The sequence below is a fragment of the Cyprinodon variegatus genome, unplaced genomic scaffold, assembly GCF_000732505.1.
Source record: "Cyprinodon variegatus isolate N-32 unplaced genomic scaffold, C_variegatus-1.0 Scaffold1186, whole genome shotgun sequence".
Lineage (NCBI taxonomy): Eukaryota > Metazoa > Chordata > Actinopteri > Cyprinodontiformes > Cyprinodontidae > Cyprinodon > Cyprinodon variegatus.
Window position 1 is genome coordinate 176391 of NW_015151639.1, and position 18373 is coordinate 194763.

The 18373-nt window shown below is 35.9% G+C and overlaps 1 protein-coding gene across 1 annotated transcript in view; it reads right to left on the reverse strand.

Annotated features, from left to right (window-relative positions):
- The window catches only part of sntg1 (syntrophin, gamma 1), a 68471-nt gene that overhangs the window by 20440 nt on the left and 29658 nt on the right, over nucleotides 1–18373 (reverse strand). The window contains exons 5-12 of the mRNA XM_015401124.1: nucleotides 16707–16763; nucleotides 16511–16568; nucleotides 16368–16411; nucleotides 14074–14115; nucleotides 13679–13781; nucleotides 11525–11607; nucleotides 11142–11272; nucleotides 6894–7023 (exon numbers count right to left, since the gene is read on the reverse strand). Of these exons, the coding sequence (XP_015256610.1) occupies nucleotides 6894–7023; nucleotides 11142–11272; nucleotides 11525–11607; nucleotides 13679–13781; nucleotides 14074–14115; nucleotides 16368–16411; nucleotides 16511–16568; nucleotides 16707–16763 (648 nt within the window). The remainder of the gene's footprint in view (nucleotides 1–6893; nucleotides 7024–11141; nucleotides 11273–11524; nucleotides 11608–13678; nucleotides 13782–14073; nucleotides 14116–16367; nucleotides 16412–16510; nucleotides 16569–16706; nucleotides 16764–18373) is intronic.

The window sequence follows — 18373 nt, forward strand, 5'->3', positions numbered from 1 at the left end:
GACAAGTTGGGATATTAAAATTATTTCACTAAGAAAAACACACAAAAAAACTGGCATTAATGTTTTTGGCCAATGTTGCATTTATAGAAAAAAAAAATAAAGCTTGCAAGCCTAAAAAGTATCATCTGAACCATTAAGTACAGGAGTGGCGGCTACTTTTTGGCTATTTTACTGCAAGACGGTCTGATGCACCTCACAAAAAACAGGCAAGATCTAGATTTCAATATAAAGCCAAACGTTTGTTACAATCAAGTCTTCCAAATCGACATGATCCTAATAATTAGTTCAAAAAGTAGCTTAAGGAAAAAAAAAAGTAAATGTTTTAGAGTGGCTATATCATGGTACTGATCTCAGTGCCGCAGAAAACATGTGGGCGGAGCTGAAAATGACTAGAGCAAGGCAGCTGAAACACCAGACTCAATTAAACCTGTTCTGTAAGAAGAATGGCCCCAAATTCACCAAACTATTGAGAGAAACTTACTTAAAGAACCCCAAAATGTTCTTTCACAATTTCCATCCTTTTGACAAGCATTGAATTTATATTCTGGGAGAGGGCTTGTCAAAGGTTGGTTTACGCTTTTTAAACGCTGACCTGTCAGCTCATCACACATTTTACTGTTGATGCACTTCGTCAACTTGACATCAAGCAAACACTGAAGGTGCCATTAACAGGGCCATGTAGCTCAGTCTGTGGGGCTTAAAAAAACAAATATCTACAACCAACAAACCCTTGTGTTGAGCTTATTGCATATAAAAACTAGCAAACTAGCATTAGACAGTATTAGCGTGACACATGTCATCTTATATCCTTCAGTTTGCAGCTCCAATACTTTGTGTATTTATCCAGCAGATTCCCAGAGGCTTCTCTCTGTCTGTCTATCTAACTAAGCCATAAAGTAAGCAGCAGTTTCTAGCTAAGAGACTGGTGAGAGGCTGAAGTAAAACATCACCAAGAGATCCAGAGATAGGGGAGGCCGGAGGGGGGTTTAATGCATCTTTCAGTCTTTTTTGCTTTATAAACAAACAACAAATAGAGTGCTGATCAGGTATGTTTGCGAAGGAGAACAGCAGGAAAAGAAGCACCTGTAGTTATAAGAAACCATAGTTTTACCTTACAATAGCTACATGCACATAGGTTCTTTCTCATGGCTACAACAAACTATGTTTGCTTTGAAGAAATCTGGGGGGTTTGCCAAGAAAGAATATTTTTGTATGCTCGTTAATATATTAAAACTTCGGACTACCCCTGAGGTAATCGGAGCCTCTGTATTTGTATGTATATATCGTGTTTGAATTGCAAATATTTATTGTGGATTAACAGGCTAAAAGGTGTATTTTTCTTGTGCTTTTCTTTAACTCTCTTTGGGACTCTGTTGGACTTACACAATAATTACTTAGTCAATAACCTAGTTTATATGTCCCAAAAGCCTTTCTTATGTTCCCTCACTGTGATGAAAACAGGTGGAAAACAGACGACTGAAGGGATGCTATGGCAATAAATCACTAAATCTAATTTGAAAAAGCCAAACAAAGAAGTGTAAAATGTAATAGTTTCTCATCAATTTTCATTCTCACTATCAGCCTTTGCACTAAGACTCTCTGAGCAGAAATCTGCACCTCCTGCATCAGTCTGAGCTACTCCTGCAGCTCGCTCAAACACCTCGGTAAATGCCAAGGCTGGAGAGAGAAATGCGGTGAGTCATCTGTGTTGTGTTTAGTGTGTGTGTCCCTCACTTAGTCCACTCCAATTAAACAGGACTCCATTCCCCCCACCTCACCCACCCAAACACAGCACATCCCCATGGCCACCCAATAATTACAAAATCCTCTTTTTTTCTGCTGTAAGTTATATATTTCACATTCATGTCCCTTGGAGAGCCTGCAGAAAACCCAATTTCTGTCTATCCTGATGAATCACAATTCCTTATTAATATAGCTTTCTACAAAGAAACAATAGAGATATAATACTGAGCTTTTTTTTGACATCTTTGATTGTGTAAAAAGAATATGAACACATTCATAAAATGTTTAAGTAGTATCATGAGGCATGAAAATGATCAAAATAGAAGTATCAACCATTATGTACTTATAGTTAATAACTGTTTAAAAAGTAATTATGATTAACAAGTTTTATAGGTTATGGGTTATTTTCTGTTTTTTTTTACCAACAGCAATAGTGCCACTTTCACTCCGGGTATACAATGTATGATTTTTTTGCCCTTTCTGGGCCAATTTTCCAGTCGTGCAAGAATTTTTCGATCGGGCTGACTTTCAGCCTTATCGTGCATGGCAAATTGCTCAGTGGGCATGCGCAAACAAGGATTATTCTTCTTCTTCCTCTCAGACGAAAACACAGAAGAATGGTGGGGATGTGATTGAAATTGAGTTTTGTCTGCAAAATTGACAGATCGTAGCAGCCATGTTTGGTCAGCCATGTCTTTGTCCATATATGTTGTTGCCTTTTCTTTTTAGGGCTTACCGTAAAAAAATGGCCCAAATTGCCAACGCAGCGTGTTTCACTCTAGGGAGCTTAATATTCCTCTTCTACTCTTTTGGCTTCCAGATAGACAAGTCCAAGTAGCTCCATCTAACTGCAGAGCTGAGTCCGACGTAGTTTTCAGATGTACAGTGTGAGCAGATAGATCGCATCATAGTGTGAGGCCACACAGTGTGAGAACATACATCGTGAGCTGTGAACGTTTAAACCCTGCGGTTTCGTCATAAGGTGTCAGCTGTAGCTACGTACAACGGTTGAAAAAAATTGTACAGTGTATGCCCGGCTTTATGCAGGGGTGGGCAATTCCAGTTCCTGGGGGCCAGTATCCTGTAACTCTTAGATCCATCCTTGGTCCAACACACCTGAATCAAATGGCTGAGTTACCTCCTCAGTATGCAGTCAGTTCCTCCAAAGTCTTCTCAATCATTTAATTACTTGATTCAGGTGTGTTGAACCAAAGGCGCATCTAAAAGTATCAGGATACCGGCCCTCAGGAATCGGAATTGCCCACCTTTGGGTTAGGACATTGAACTTAGATCCCAAAGGTTTTGAGTTCAAGCACCACTCCCCACAGACTACCACTTTGAGCAAGGTCCTTAACCCCACACTGCTCTCTGGGTGCCACATATTCCCCAAAGGAATGGGTTAAATGCAGAGAGTTTGTAGTTGTGACAGTGTAATGACAATCAAGTTGCAATACAGTTAATTCTTTTCAATATTCTGCTCTATGCTAGCAAGGAGGTTCCAGAATACTGAAAAACTGAGTAAATTAGTAAATATGTGAGTAAATATCCAGCGTTATTTCCCTGCTTACCTGATATCAATCATGTTATTTTGCTGCTAGAATTTTCCTGTTCTGCGTGGCCCATGTCAGATGTTCTCCTGGCACCAATATCTCTGGACAAAAATCTCACTGCTGCCTCCTGTCTTGCTCCTGGAATTGTCGGTCTGTATCTGACTCCCTGTGCTTGACTTTATTTTTCTCCCATGTCTACCAATTCAAGCCTGTTCCTTGGGTTCTGTTGCTGGGGTCCATTTCAAGAAGCAGGTTTAACAAACACAGATTCAAATCCTCAACTCTAAATTGATCTAGCCTAACTCTGAGTTTCCAGTGTCAGTGGCTGCTATTAATTAGTTAAATCAACTGTGACTAGGTCCACTCAGAGTTGGACATGTGCGTAACAAGTATGAAAACCCATTACAGTGGAGCCCCGATTCGATGAATGACCATGACTGGACTCCACTGGAACTAGAGATTTCGGACAGAACTAGAGAAGAAATTCTTTTTTGAGAATGTGTTTTAAAAACAGAAAAACAGCACTAAAGCTGCAAAGAAGAGGAAAATGGCGTAGGAGGAGATTGCTGCTCCCTTTAATGCATAGGTTTATATCAAGTCACTATGGCAGGCCAATTTTTTTATCTATTAAAAGCATTCTCTTCTCAGTTGTTCCATTTGTAGATCACTAAAATAGGATTATTCCTGGTCAAAATCACATTTCTGGACTGAACTGTAATAACACAGGTTATAAATGACATTTTGCAGCAGAAACTGAATTTCAGAAAGTAAAAAAAAAATAAATTATACAAGTAAAAATTAAGTTTTATGTACCTATAAATATGTTTACACATTTTAAGTGTGATACCTGAAATAAATTGTATTTATATTCAAAACAATAAAATGCTGACCAGTAACAATAGGAATATGAGATCAATTTCTAGACACCAGGAATGTTTATTCTAGATGCGAAGAATGTCATTTTGAAATGGCCAATTTGACAAGGAAAAAAAGATTTTTCAGATATCGGGAATTCAATTAAACTAATACATCAAAACGGCTTGCCATAGCCTGTTGTGACCACGATAACATTAAAGGTTTATTTCATGTATCGTAGTTGATCAATGTATTCTATTTAGGTGAGAATAAAAAACATTGTTCTAAGAGAAAGGACCTGCACATCATCTCATGGGCTTCATCCTCTTGTTGATTCTGTCTTCCATCTCACAGTAAATACTAAGTGGCTGTTGGATGTTATGACCCCAATAAATGGTTATTAGCGGTTATCAGTCCCATAGAATGGCTTCAGATTGTGCCAGTAGACACAGTAGGTTATCACCGAGTGAATCCTAATCCTTACCCTAAGGTAATTCCTTTTCCCCATTCAGAATAAATTAATCTATTATGTGTAACCTGAAAATTATTTCAGTAGTTGTTCATGTACTGTAAAGACAAATAAACACAAATAATGATCTGCACGTATTAAACAAACAAAAAACAAATAAATCTCAGATGTTGTCAGCTGAGTTGTAGAATCCACAAAAATGCCAATCATTCTTTAATGAGATCTTTGTCAAACGGATATGCAATGTTTATTTTTAACACCTAATTTGTCCAACTTGGTTAATGATTTTTTTTAATGCACAAAACTAAGACAAAAATCTGCTGATTAAATCAGGAAATAAAACAACGTGATAACGCAGTAAGGAGAGCGGATACAGAGGACACTCCAGTTTTCTGAACAAATCCTGCTCCAGACCAGGTCAGCTCCGAGGAGAGTGTTACTATCGTGACTGAAACATAGGTTGAGGAAACTGTCTTTGTTAAATGAAAAACTCAGTCTCCCTTTTCAGGGTTTCAGGGTTAGAGAATTTGGAGTTTTCAGAGAACCTGCTTTGTGAAACGGACCCCTCTTTTCTAATTTTACAGATTCGACCCAGTTTTTCTTCATCAGATGTTTGCCTTTTCCCTAAACATTTCCTCTAGACAAAAACTCCCCTGTTCAACCAAGGGAAGGAGTGGATCTCACATTCCAGAAAATTACAGGTACTATCAACATACTACTTTAACTAAAAATAGTTAAAATACATAAGATGCTGTATTTTTAGACTTTAACACAAAGTAAACGAGATCATCTTCATTCCTAAATGTCACTTTCATAATGCTGAATCTTTCACTTTGTTCTTGGTTTGAAGTGATCACATACTCATACAGGCGTACACATTCACATAACACAGCATATGTTTAGTTTAAAGGAGGAAAAGCTGCATGACTTTTAAAAATAAGGGCATTTCATTTTGCCCTCTTGTTGTATCTCTTGTTGATATTTGTTTTGATTTTCAAACAAAAAAACATGTAGTTCTATTTTTAGGTTATTGAACTAAAAATAAACACATATATCCAATTTTTCTAATTCTGAAAATGAGAAATAGTGCTCTTTAAGAAAATCTTTCTTTTTGTTAAAAAAATTCCTTGTATAATAGTTTTAAGTGTTTGAAAATATTACATAAAAATGCTCAGAAACCTATTAAAACTAGCACATTGATACCTATCATTCTATTTGAAACTGAGCCAAAGTTATTAAGCACCAATGTGAGCAGTCTAAAGAGCCGTTGGGGCTCTAGAGGTGGATACTTGGATGAAATTTAAATTAATGAATGGTTCAGCTCTCCACATCAGTCACAGCTGCGTAAGTAGCCTAACCCTACTAAAGAGGCTGAGTGACTATGTGATCTTTCTGTTTTTTGCTGCTGTTCTCTAACAAAGAGCTTTTGGGAGGTATTCTTACCCTCCTTACCCTCCTGCTCACTTTTGACAGTGGCGAAAATAACATTTCTTCATAAAGATTACAGAAATAAACCCCATATAATTCTATGTTTCCAAGTAAATTTAAAAATAATTTTAAATTCAGTTTAATTTATTCTAGAAAGTCAGTGAAACTTTTATCTATTATTTGTGTCCCTGATAGAGCATCAGGGACACATTAATTGAATCACTAATGTTCCATTAAGAAAAAAAAAGACTTTATAAATAAATGCACACATATCCACAAGGTTAGCTATCCTACTTTTTTTTTTTATTGAGATCTATTTACAGCAATAGAGATAAATTTATTTTAGTATCTTTACACATCTTAGCATCCGTGTCTGCCAACGGGGCATGTATTATTCCTTTTTAATGTGATTTTTAAAGAAGTAAAATGTGTACAAATTATATATTTTATGTGAGATTTTGTGTGAGCACTTCTCTATGATTGAGATAGATAAGCTTGATTTATTTCCTACTTTTACATGAATATAGCTAAAAACATAAAGTCTTTGGTGTACTTGTACTTAGATATCAAATAAAATGATTCGATATGATGACTTTAGAGTAAACGCAAGTGTTTGCTGTAGGAGGATAAGTATAGTTTAATAGTATTGCTTTTGTGTAATTTCTGGCTCTGAGATAAGTGTGAAGGCACATTATTTTTTGTCTATATTACCTTATGAGACTATATCTTATGAGACATTTCCAAGACAATTAACAAAACAGTAAAAGTGCTGCATGACCAACATGCCCAACACCATCCCTTTTAACTGAGAGGATATGGCTGTAAAAGATGTATTGTTTGTTACTCACATTGTGCTTGGTGAGACTGGAAATGTTACTGGCTATTGCCTGAAGCCAGTCCAAGCAGTCTTCAGCACTGGGAAACTGTATGACTCCACTGCAGACTCCATCTACTGCTATGACCTGGAAAGCATTTTTCCTAAAAGAACAAAAAAAGGTCTGTTAGCACATATTGGCACAATCATCCTGTGATTTCCATATATATATATATATATATATATATATATATATATATATACACACAGTTTTTTTTTCTTTTTGGAAGATAAATGTTTTTTGTTGTAGACCATACACAAATAGTACATAACTGTGAAGGTTGGGACATTGGTTTAAATAATCTTTAAAATTACAAATCTTAAACATTTTTTCATGCATTTGTGTTCAGTCCTCTTTACTGTAACGAACCTGAATCCAGTGCTACCGTTTCCCTTCAAAAAGGAAGTCCATCTGTGTGTGGTTTAATCTTAGGATAAATACAGCTGTTTTGTTAAGGCCTCAGGATTTGATAAAGAACATTTCATTTTCCTCAAGATACATACGGAAAACAGTCAACATCTGAAAGAAAGTGCTCTGGAAGCAAAATTAATTTTTTTTCCTCTGTGCAAAACATTGTGTATTGTGAAAAACAATCACTATATATCACCCTGTAAGACATGGTGGCGGCAGCATCATACTAGGAGTCAGTGATACGATGGCATGGCTTAGGTCAAAACACATTTTAGCACTCAAATTGCAGGTCAACATAGACCACAGTGTAGAATGTTCTGCAAGACTCATTAATCAAGCTTCCCATTCAATCTGATTGGGCACAACTTTTTGAAGGCAAAAGAAAAATACCCCAGAGAACTTGCTGTCACATTTTCATAGGATGTTGGTTTTACAAATTATTGACAGGAGCTGAATTCCACTGTGAACTCACCCATAAATGTATGAAAAAAATATATCCCTGCAGAATAAATATGCATGTTTTTTTTATTACCCTTTACATACAGTCCCAAAGTCAATAAACTTCAGTCTTTGGCTTTAATGTAACAGAATGTGAAATACGGGACTGACATTAGGACTTTTACAAAGCAGGACATCTCACTGATTATCATTACAAATAAGCCCAATTCCTTTAGCCCATTGCACAAAGCATTAATGCATAGTTCTTCTTGAAAAGGGCCACTTTATTGTAAAGACCTTCGATAAAAACAGTTTTTAAAGCTTAAATCCTTAAAAGGAAACCCCTCACACCACTCCACTATCTTTTATTTACCACTACACCCTGCAGACAGGAAACTTTTGCTTACTAAAGCAGAAAATGCCTTACAGCACAGCTAGAGCTACCAGATAACTAAAACCCATAAATTAACATCTTGGATTTTATATTAGACACAGCAAATGAACAATAACTGGGTCTGAACCAACTGTGAGGTTTTAAAAGGGATTTATATTTCTAACTGTTTATCCGACTCATCTTCTAAAAACAAACTAAACTCTTAATATCACAAGAAAAAAAAACACAATAAAAAAGATACATAAAGGGTGTGATTCATGTTTATCATCGCAGCCATAGCACAACCTGAAAGCCTTGCCTGTAATATGGCTCATAAATCCTAAAAACTTATGCAATATCCTCATCCAGCTGTCAGTTAATGGGCTAAAACCGGCCAGACCACAAGTGAGATTCATTAACGTCTAATCCGTTAGATTACTGCATCTATCATTTACAGGGTAATAAAAATGGAAATACATTTATTGGCAGCTTAATGGCTTGTTACGTCAAGTATGAAAAATTCATCGGATCAATCCTGATTCATATGCAAAGAACCAGTCCTAATAAAACTTACCAGGAACTATTTTTTCCTGTGCAGCTCTAAGTTGACATTTAACAACTAAAATATGCCATTTTCATACAGTATAAAGCACATATACAAAACAAGTTTACATAGTGCTATGTACAAACACGAAAAAAAAAAAAAGATCCAAGAAAGAGACTGAAACAAAATAAAACAGGGAAACATAAATATAACATGGTGTAAAAAAAAAAAACAACTGTAGTTCAGTAAAATAAAACACATTTTTAAATATATTTCAAAAACTCTAAATCAAGTCACAGACTCTGCATCACCCTGATAATACAGAATCAAAGTACTCCATATTTGCAATATATATTTATATGTCTGAAATTCTCTGAACTTCCATATCAATGCGTTTTTTTTTTTTTCCTCCCACACTGTTAACATTTGGTCACTGCTGCACTTTATGAAATGGAAATGTTCATTATATTGCTAAGCTGCTGCTAATTCACTGTCTAAAAAGCTGTACAAAATTACATTTCATTACAAAATAACAATAAAAGTCTAAGTCTAAGTGTTAAAGTCTTCAATTATCTTGACAGGTTATGTCTTTTATGTTTTAGGGTGTTTTCTTTAAATTGGCTGCCAAAAATTATCTACCCTCTTTAACCTTACAGCCATGAAACACTAAACTTGGGGATTTTACATGATAAATCAACACAAAGTAGTGAAAAAAAAATATTTTGAAGTTAAGAGGTTATGTTTTTTGTTTTTTTTAATCTAGAAATAAAACTGGTAAGTGTAGCGTTCATTATACCCCATTCAGTCTGTAATTTGTCAAATCACCCTTTGCTACAGCCTCCTTCCCTACAGCTCTTTTGAAGTATATCTTTTTCTTTATCGGCTTTGCATACTTCTTTCCACAACAAGATAGCTCAAGCTCAGTCACTTTGGATGAAATTTTAATCCTGGTCACAGAATTGACAAAATATGCCCTTGACAATTGTTTGATCTGAATAATGAAATAGTTGCTACTGTTGTCTGAGCTTTGTTTACTTTGGTAATGCGACCCTCTGCCCTAGTCTTAAGGCTTTGGCAGCCTTTTGGTTGTTTTCTTCCAGCATTGTCCAGCATTTACTTCCATCCTCCCATTAACTGTCACCTGGTTCCTGCAGCTTCTCTTATCATATTTTACACTTTTCACACAATTCCAATGTTTCCTTGTTAACAACATATAGGATCTTTTTGCTTAATTGCTTTTTTTTGCCATTGAAAGCCAAATTCGCATGAATTCATGACTAATAATTTAAATTTTTAAAGTTTCTAATACCAGAACTGCAGGGCTCCTCCAGAGTTACTATGGTTGTACTAGTGATTTATACTCTCCCATTGCTAGCCCGTCAATTCATACATACTTCCATGGTTTTGTAAATTTACAATTGTGTCATTCTCTATGTATTTCTCTATGAAAGCGAACACTTTCATAGAGAAATACATAGAGAATACAATCAAAGTTTAGGAATTTTTTTTTATTCCTAACACCACCAAAACCTCCATGACCTGTCATTTTGATGTTTTCTGCACATTAATATTCTTTTTCTGATACCTTAAAAAACAGATGTATGAATTATACACATGTAAACTCTATTTACTACTAACATAAATGACTAGTAGGGCAACTGATTGCACTAGATTTTATTTAGAAGTATAGTGGGGAAGCAATAGAATGCAAATAAAAAAAACATTTGTTAATGAACCTGAAATAAAATGCATAAAAAAATGTGGTTGTGATGTTTAAATGTTAAAGCATTCAAGGAGTAGAAATAATTTTGTTTATCATTTTGATTATTGTTTTACCTGATGATCTACAGTACATCAGGTAAAACAATAATCTGTTTAAGATCTGAGCTGGTATTGAGCATTATTTAATTGCTACATGCCCCTAGAAATAATGGCAATATGGCTATGACAGATAGGTCTCATAATGCTGTGAGACATTTTCATTTGTTCTAAAATATTATTGCAGGACTTCCCTGTTTTATTAAAATATTTTATTGAGCTGCAGAAATACACAGAGGACTGTTTTATTGCTGATTATGTTTGATCTACGAGGCACCTAAGCAGCTCATAAATACAAGGCAGTTTTATCAGAGGTTTATTTTAGTGGTTCACTAAGTAAGGTCAAAGAAAAATGCTTTATTTGGTATCTTCTGTGGATTGAATTTAGTCGGAAGCAAGGTGGGTATATATATAAAAAGGATCGAAGCAGTTTGTGAAATATTTGCCAAGAGAAAGTTAATTTCATCAAACAGAGAAAGGTATGCGTAAAGAAGCCCTGTCGAAAAAACAGAATATGTTATACTTCTAGATAAAGCCCAGCACAGCACTCCATTTTAGAATCCCTAAGAAAGGGATCTCAACACAACTACTATATTGAGCTTTTAATAAAAACAGCCTCACCAGCCCCACAGCTCACCTGCAGACGTCAGAGCCGGGGATGTATTGCGACAAACGTGAGTGTAAGAGAGGAATGAGGCGCAGGTCTACCCATCTCTTCTCCCAACGAAGCCCTGGAGAAGTGGGCCAGGATGAGCAGGACAGTGTGTCCTGTAACAGTGTGAAGGATAACTTAGAGGAGACTTGGAGTCTTGCAGTGCTACAGCTACTTGTGTTGCAGGTGCACAAACAGGCTGCAGATTAGAGCTGAGTCATTTCTTTTAAAAAGGTAGAGATAGGGTGTCATGGTTATCACCATGCAGTGACAGTTGCATGGAAACGACTCTCTGGCAGTGAGGGTGCTGCTGCATGGTTACAAGACAGTTCCAGAATCAGCCAAAAAAAAAGTCTGAGGGGGAATACCGTGTTGTTGGGGTGGTAGTTTAAGTGAAGGCCGCTGTCACACAGGGGAGATGATGTCCCGCTACTCTGGTCGCTGGGGATGCCTAGAAAATAAGCAGGAAAAGACAGGCAAAAAAAGTATTTATTATATAAAATATGAATCTTGGATCATCTCCTCTATCTGTTTCATAAACAAAAGCATTGTTACTTTGTTCTGCTCCATTGCAGGCTTCCACTTTGTGCCAATTTGTATTCAGTTGACTGACTGACGGCCAGTCAACCTGGCCTACATACGCATATGAAAGGATTTTACAAAAGCTTTCATGTCTGATGATGGGCTGAATCTCTCTCACGAGACACAGTCAATTGCACTGAAATGAGAAATGAGTCAATTCTTTCAGTTTTGTCTTTAGCAGCTTCTGCCTCAGAATGGCGTCTCTTCTCCTGGTTTTCTCTCTTTAACAAAGCATTATTTTTTGGCTTTAAACAGGCAACCATCTGATCAATTTATCATGTTTAAAATGTATAGTTGAACAAAGGTACTTTATTAACTTTCATTTTATAAAAAGGAAGCCTCTTTTAAACTTTTCTTAATTTAGGTCAGTTAGGGATTACCACATTTTATCATTTGTTAAATACCAGAATAACATGTTGAATAATTATTTTATTTTTCAACTAAGTCTTTAAACAACTAGAGAAAACCCAAAATGACAATGTCATTACTTTAGTTATTTTACAAGATTTGAGTAAAACATACATCAATGGATGTAGTTTAATCCAACATCTATGATGCTCTGCTTTTTGGTGCAAGATCATACGAAATTCTAAGAAAATTAGAAAAAAGAAATGAGAATTGTGGACCTTTTAGAGTCTGCTTGTCCTTTTGTACAATTTCCAAATAAACCAAAATCCCACATTTACCCGTTTAAGCAATAATATGCTATACATATAATGAAAATGTCAAGAAATATAAAAGGAGATGGGTCAAGAGATGCGTATTAGTGTTATAAGGTGCTAAGACCCAATTACCTTATGCTGGTTGAAGCTGGTAAGATTTTGTTCATAGTTAAAACAGCAGTATATGGCAATTGGCTGAAAGGTCCATGTCCTGGACTCCAAAGAAACTAATATTTGAACATTTTCTGCAAATAAGCATAATAAATCTGGAGGAAAAAAGGGCAAAGCCTGAGAAATGGAAATAGTATCATATGAGATAAATGAAAATAGCAACTAGGACATTAGAAAGGAATTTAAAGCTTTGGCACAAACAGATCTTTTAAAGGAACAATGACCAGAGGACAACTGTATGTTAGGCAGGGCATTTAAAGACGACAAAGTCAATAGTTATATTTTCCATCATGAAATCCTGATTCTACTCCTGTAGACAACCGGCAGGCAGAGAAGACAAGGCGGTCGCTCTACCAGTGTGGCCTTCAGTGGTTACTGTGAGGTGGACAAATTTATTGTATTTCAATTTGAAATATTTGTTTAATTTCAACTTCCTTCAGCATAAGAAATAAACCCAAGTTGCATACAGATCAGCATCAGTGTATGCTTATGGGTGCAATTGGATTGATATGGCTCAAATGTAAAGCACTTTGAGTGATCAGTGTATGACCCCATTCAAGTTTAGTCAGTTTACCATTTACCGTAAAAAAACCTGATTAAGCCATATCAATTCTGGAAGAAAGGGGTTAACCTTCGAGCAAAGTATTAAGAAGCCTATGTTACCTGAAATGTTATGTTATTTAAATTCCTTTTAATTATACAGAATATAATGCCTATAAACATCTGACTATCAAGGAAGTTATATATATATATATATATATATTATATATATATATATATATATATATATATATATATATATATATATATATAAATATATATATATTTTTTATAATTTTTTAATCTGGCATTTAGCATATCCAAAAAATAGAAGTATTCCTTGATGACATAAGCAGGTAACCCTTAGTCTGATCTATAGTCACAAAGTGAGTGTTTGTTCATAGACTGCATATAAAGTTCTGGTTTCTACTGTAATTTTTATTTTCCTCAAGGAGGCTTGAGTTTATTGTTTCCAGGACGACCACTTCCAGACAGAAAATAAGACCTGCTAAAAATAATCCCATTTAATTGCTTTCAGTGCTTCAGCGTTTTGTGGAGAGTTCTTACATGTGCAGTCCTCACACAGCGGCAGTTTCAAAAAGGCTGGAGTCTTCTTCAGGAATGACACTGTGAGAGTTACCTCTTCACCTGCGTTTCTCAAAACCTGCACCTAAAAGTTACAGAAACGGGCTCATGTTGTTATGGAGGGAGGTGTAGGTTTTGCAGTTTTATTGCTGGGGATGAGACGTGGCAATGAAAATGTCTGGCTAAGAATGGAAAATCCAAGATAAGGGATAAAAACAGCTGCATATGTTTTCTCCAATTTCTTATGAGGATGGATAAATGAGAAAAAAAGGGGTTTTACATGCCAAAAAGATACAAATCATCAAAATAAGACGAGATAAGCTGTTGAAAGAGTTGTGTCTGTGTAAGAAACTCTGAAATATGAACTGACAGCTTACCACTTCCTCATGGCGATAGCTTCTGACATTTATTCCATTTATCTAGAAAACAACAATAACATCAGTACTCTGAATAACATTTCACCATCTTTGCACTGAAGCACATCTTACAAAAATGATTAATGATGGAACAACGTTAAAGTGCCTTGCTAAAGTACTTATACTTTTCTTAGCATTCTAACTGTAGGCTTCTAGTAGGAATATGCCATAAAATATGAATAAGATGTATTTTATTATGATCTTATTTGATTCAGCAACACAAAGCTCCATATAAATGTAAAGCAGAATGAAAATCTACAATTGTTTATCTGGCAAGTTTCTGAGTTGCATAGGTAGTATAATGTATTCACCTGTCTAGGCCATCATCACTTTGAGGTATTAACTTTGAGGCTGTTCAATTTGCTGTGAAGTAAACCATTCCATTGTACATATGGGTTTATATTTAGGTCATTGTCCTTCTAGAATGTTAAACTTTATCCCAGTTCCAAGTCTTCTACAGCCTCGGGCAAGATTTCTTGTCTGATTATCTTAGAAATAGTTCCATCTAACTTTAACTCTGGCTAGCTTAGCTGTTAACACTGAACTAGTCCATAAGCACACCATGTTACTGCCCCACTGTGTTTGAAAATAGCTCATGCCAATCAGATGAAATGCAAAGTGCCTACAAACATCCACTTTTTAAGTCTTTTCATAGATTGGATTGACTATGACAAGGGGTTCATCTATAAGTTGAGTTTTTAATTCCTTTGTCTCCACTCTCCTTAGGAGCAATACTAACCAGCATCTCTGTGCCTGTTGGAAAGGTATCCCAACAGTATGATGCTGCTACGGATATGTATCATAATGTAGATTGTGGGTCTTTACTGATAGCGCTTGTTTTCATACACACATTGCTTACTAGAAGAGAGCAAACTTGTTTGATTTTGATCTCAAATTGTCAGTTTTGGCTCTATTCAAGTTTTATCTCAGAGTTTTCATTGGTCTTATTTCAATTTGTGTTCTAGATATTTTCTTTTGTATTTGCGTTCTTAAATATTTCTTATATGCCCTCTTGTGTCAGTCTCCTTTTCCCTAGCTCCCGTCTTGCCTCTGTACACACCTGCTCCCAATCTGCTAATTAGCCTTGTCTTTGTTTCTCTCTGCCATATATTCTCCACCTGTTCAGTCACTCCTGGCTGGTTTGTACTGTCAATTGGCAGTGGAGGTTTGACAGGACCCAAATGCAAACACAAAATGCTGAAGTGGTTTCTTGAATATTTAATTAACCAAAAGGTTCAACAGAAGCAAACATCCAAAAACATGAATCCACAAAAATCCAAAAATGCAGAAAACCAGGAATACTCACAAAAAGAAGGGTGCAAAGAAATGACAACAAACCAGCAAAGAGTAACTGAACAGGAGGAGAATATATGGCAGAGAGAAACAAATACAAGGCTAATTGGCAGATTGGGAGCAGGTGTGAACAATCAAAAATAACTAGAACACAAATGGAAATAAGACCAAAGAAAACTCAGATAAAACTTGAAGAAAAGCAAAACCGTGACACAGATTATCTGAGCTTTTTTTTCTCCTTTCATATTTTTACTGTAACCCTTTAAAAAATGTGGCAAATTAAAAAGGAATTCGCATCGCTTTCTTTTAGAAAAGGTGTTCCATTAAGGTCACGTTTATACTCTATAGATGACAGTAGTCATGGTGATGAATTCTTCCTCCTGAGCTGTGGATGTCTGCAGCCCCTTCAACGTTACCATAAGTAACTTTTCTGGTAGTTCCTCTGGTTAAGGCATCTGTGCTCCTGATGAACTCACATTATTAGCTCGGTTTCCAAACAGTTTTTACAGTTGATTTAATATAGTGGTATCAAAATTAAGGAGGGTGATTCTACACTTTTAAGAGCTTTATTTGTTGAAAATGTTTAAATATATTAAATATTTCTTGCACAAACCACAAGAAAATATTTTGAAACTTTTATCTGTAAGATGCAAATAAACAGTAAAAAAAAAAAAAAAATGCTTTTTGCAAGGTACTTTAAGTGATGTCTCTTCTTCCCAGTAAAGTATAAATATAAGCATCATAATTAAATGTCTCCAACACTCACCATGGGGGCGACTGAGTGCAAATACTTTTTAATTAATTCCTTTGGCTGAAATGTATGTGATAGATGGGACCTGTGCCTATGTGAATGAATGATTATTCCACCTAGTCTCAGGGACATGTGGCACATGAATTATTTAATACACCGGGTGTGGTATTTTGCACAATGGGAGGAGGAAACATTAATGTGACATTTTTACCTGAAGGATGCCGTCTCCGATAAAAAGTAGCCCAGAGAGTTCAGCTAGAGAACAAACAAAGCGACAATAAACACTTTATAACAAGCACAAACTAAGGGCTGAAACATCAGGAGATGAAAACATCCACTAAACAGTTCTCTTACCTTTTTGTTCTTTTGATATTTTTGATATGACAACAGGGATTTTGTGCTCCGCTCCACCCTGCGGAGGTAAAATAAAATCAAGAGCTATTGATGTCACTGTTGTAGTGGTTCAGCAAGGAAATGATCAATAACACTTGTTCACACACGACTTAAAGAGGTCCAGATGGGTTGCCAAATCAGCTGAGATCTAAATTACCTTGATGCTGAGACCGAACCCTCCAATCGTCTGCCGTCTGATCGTTACAGTCCTCTCCTGCACATTGAGAGAAAAGACTAATTTAGATAGTTGTAAAAGCCAGCAAGGGATCTGTCCTAAATTCAAATGTAGTTGTACTAAAAATATAAAAATTTAGTTTAAAAATCACCCAATTTATTTTAAATGTGTATTAAAACTGTCAGTGTGTAATCATATTGTGGTTTTTCTTTTCTTTTAGCTCCACATGAATGATGATGTCCTCAGTCTAATTAAAACAAACTAATTAGCAACGCTTTTCTTTGACATGGGGAGATCATGATCTGATGTCCAATTATGCAAAGCAGTCGAGCGCACTTCATGGTTAGTGAATGAGTCAAAATGTGACTTTGAAATTTTTGTCATGGCAAAAACTATTAATCCTCACAAAATGATTATCTGCTTATGAATCCATTTTCCTTCCAGTAGTCTATAAGACAACAAGAATATCCTCCATATTAAAACTTTAAGAATATGACACACAACATATTCAGAATAGTATTTAAGTCATAAAGGCAGTTTACTCTCATTTAAACTTGACAGTTTGTTCTGTCCTGAATCTGTGTTATTAGGAAGGGAGTTGTACATGGTAAAAGAGGGTCCAACCCAGCACTGACAAAGTGTACAAAATTGAGTGGCCAGAGTAAAGGACATGTACATTCTTCCTATTATACATGTCAAATAGCAAGATGTAATTCAAACAAAGACACCTTTGTACCCATCAACAAGCTTCTGGTAGAATTCCTGATAGGTATTTCCCCCTCTTTTTTGAAGAGATTATATAGTTCAAGTCCAAAAACCTGCCGTTTATCCGTCAGGGTCACAGCAGGCTGGTGCATATTGCCAGCAGTCTATGGGAGAAAGGTGTTTTAGACTAGAAGCATACCATCATGCATACACCCAATCACACTTAAGGGGTATTTAGGGACATAAATGAACCAAACAGTTATGTTTTGGGGCTATGGGTGGAAGCCAGGGTACCCAGAAAGAACATGAGAACTACATGCATAAAGAGTTTGGGTTGTTAATAATAATATTAGTAATAATGATATAAACCAAACAACATTTTTGTAAAAATGTTGTTTACAATTATTTTTATGTTAAAAAGCGTAAATGTGTCCAAATTTCAACCTGCTAAGATTTTTAAAGAAGTCAAATTAAGTGTTGATAATTGTGCATATTTATTGTTGCACATGATGTGCAATCAAAGCAATTTTAAAAGGGTCATAGAATGCAAAGTTTACATTGTCATAGTTGAATAACGATAGTTCAGTGGGTGAAATGGACGTACAGATAAGTTCAAACCCCATCGACGCCTCCTTTCTCTGCAAATCTCACAATTCTAAACTGCCACCATAAAACGGCCGAATTCAAACGAAGCTTGGACAGTTCAAAGCAGGATTTGCTAAACTTCTTTTACTGAAACGAGGGGCTGCTCTGCAAGCCATCACAACCGCAAGCTGTAAGTAATATGTTGTTGCTAAGCTGTTAATAGCAATGCTAACATATCTATGGTGACTAGATTTGTGTTTCCGAAAAGGAGGATACTTTTATTTTTGGGGGCCGCTGATTGGATTGGACCAGTCCTCAGGGGGGAATGGAGCGACCAAACCCGACCCGGTGACGGTAGC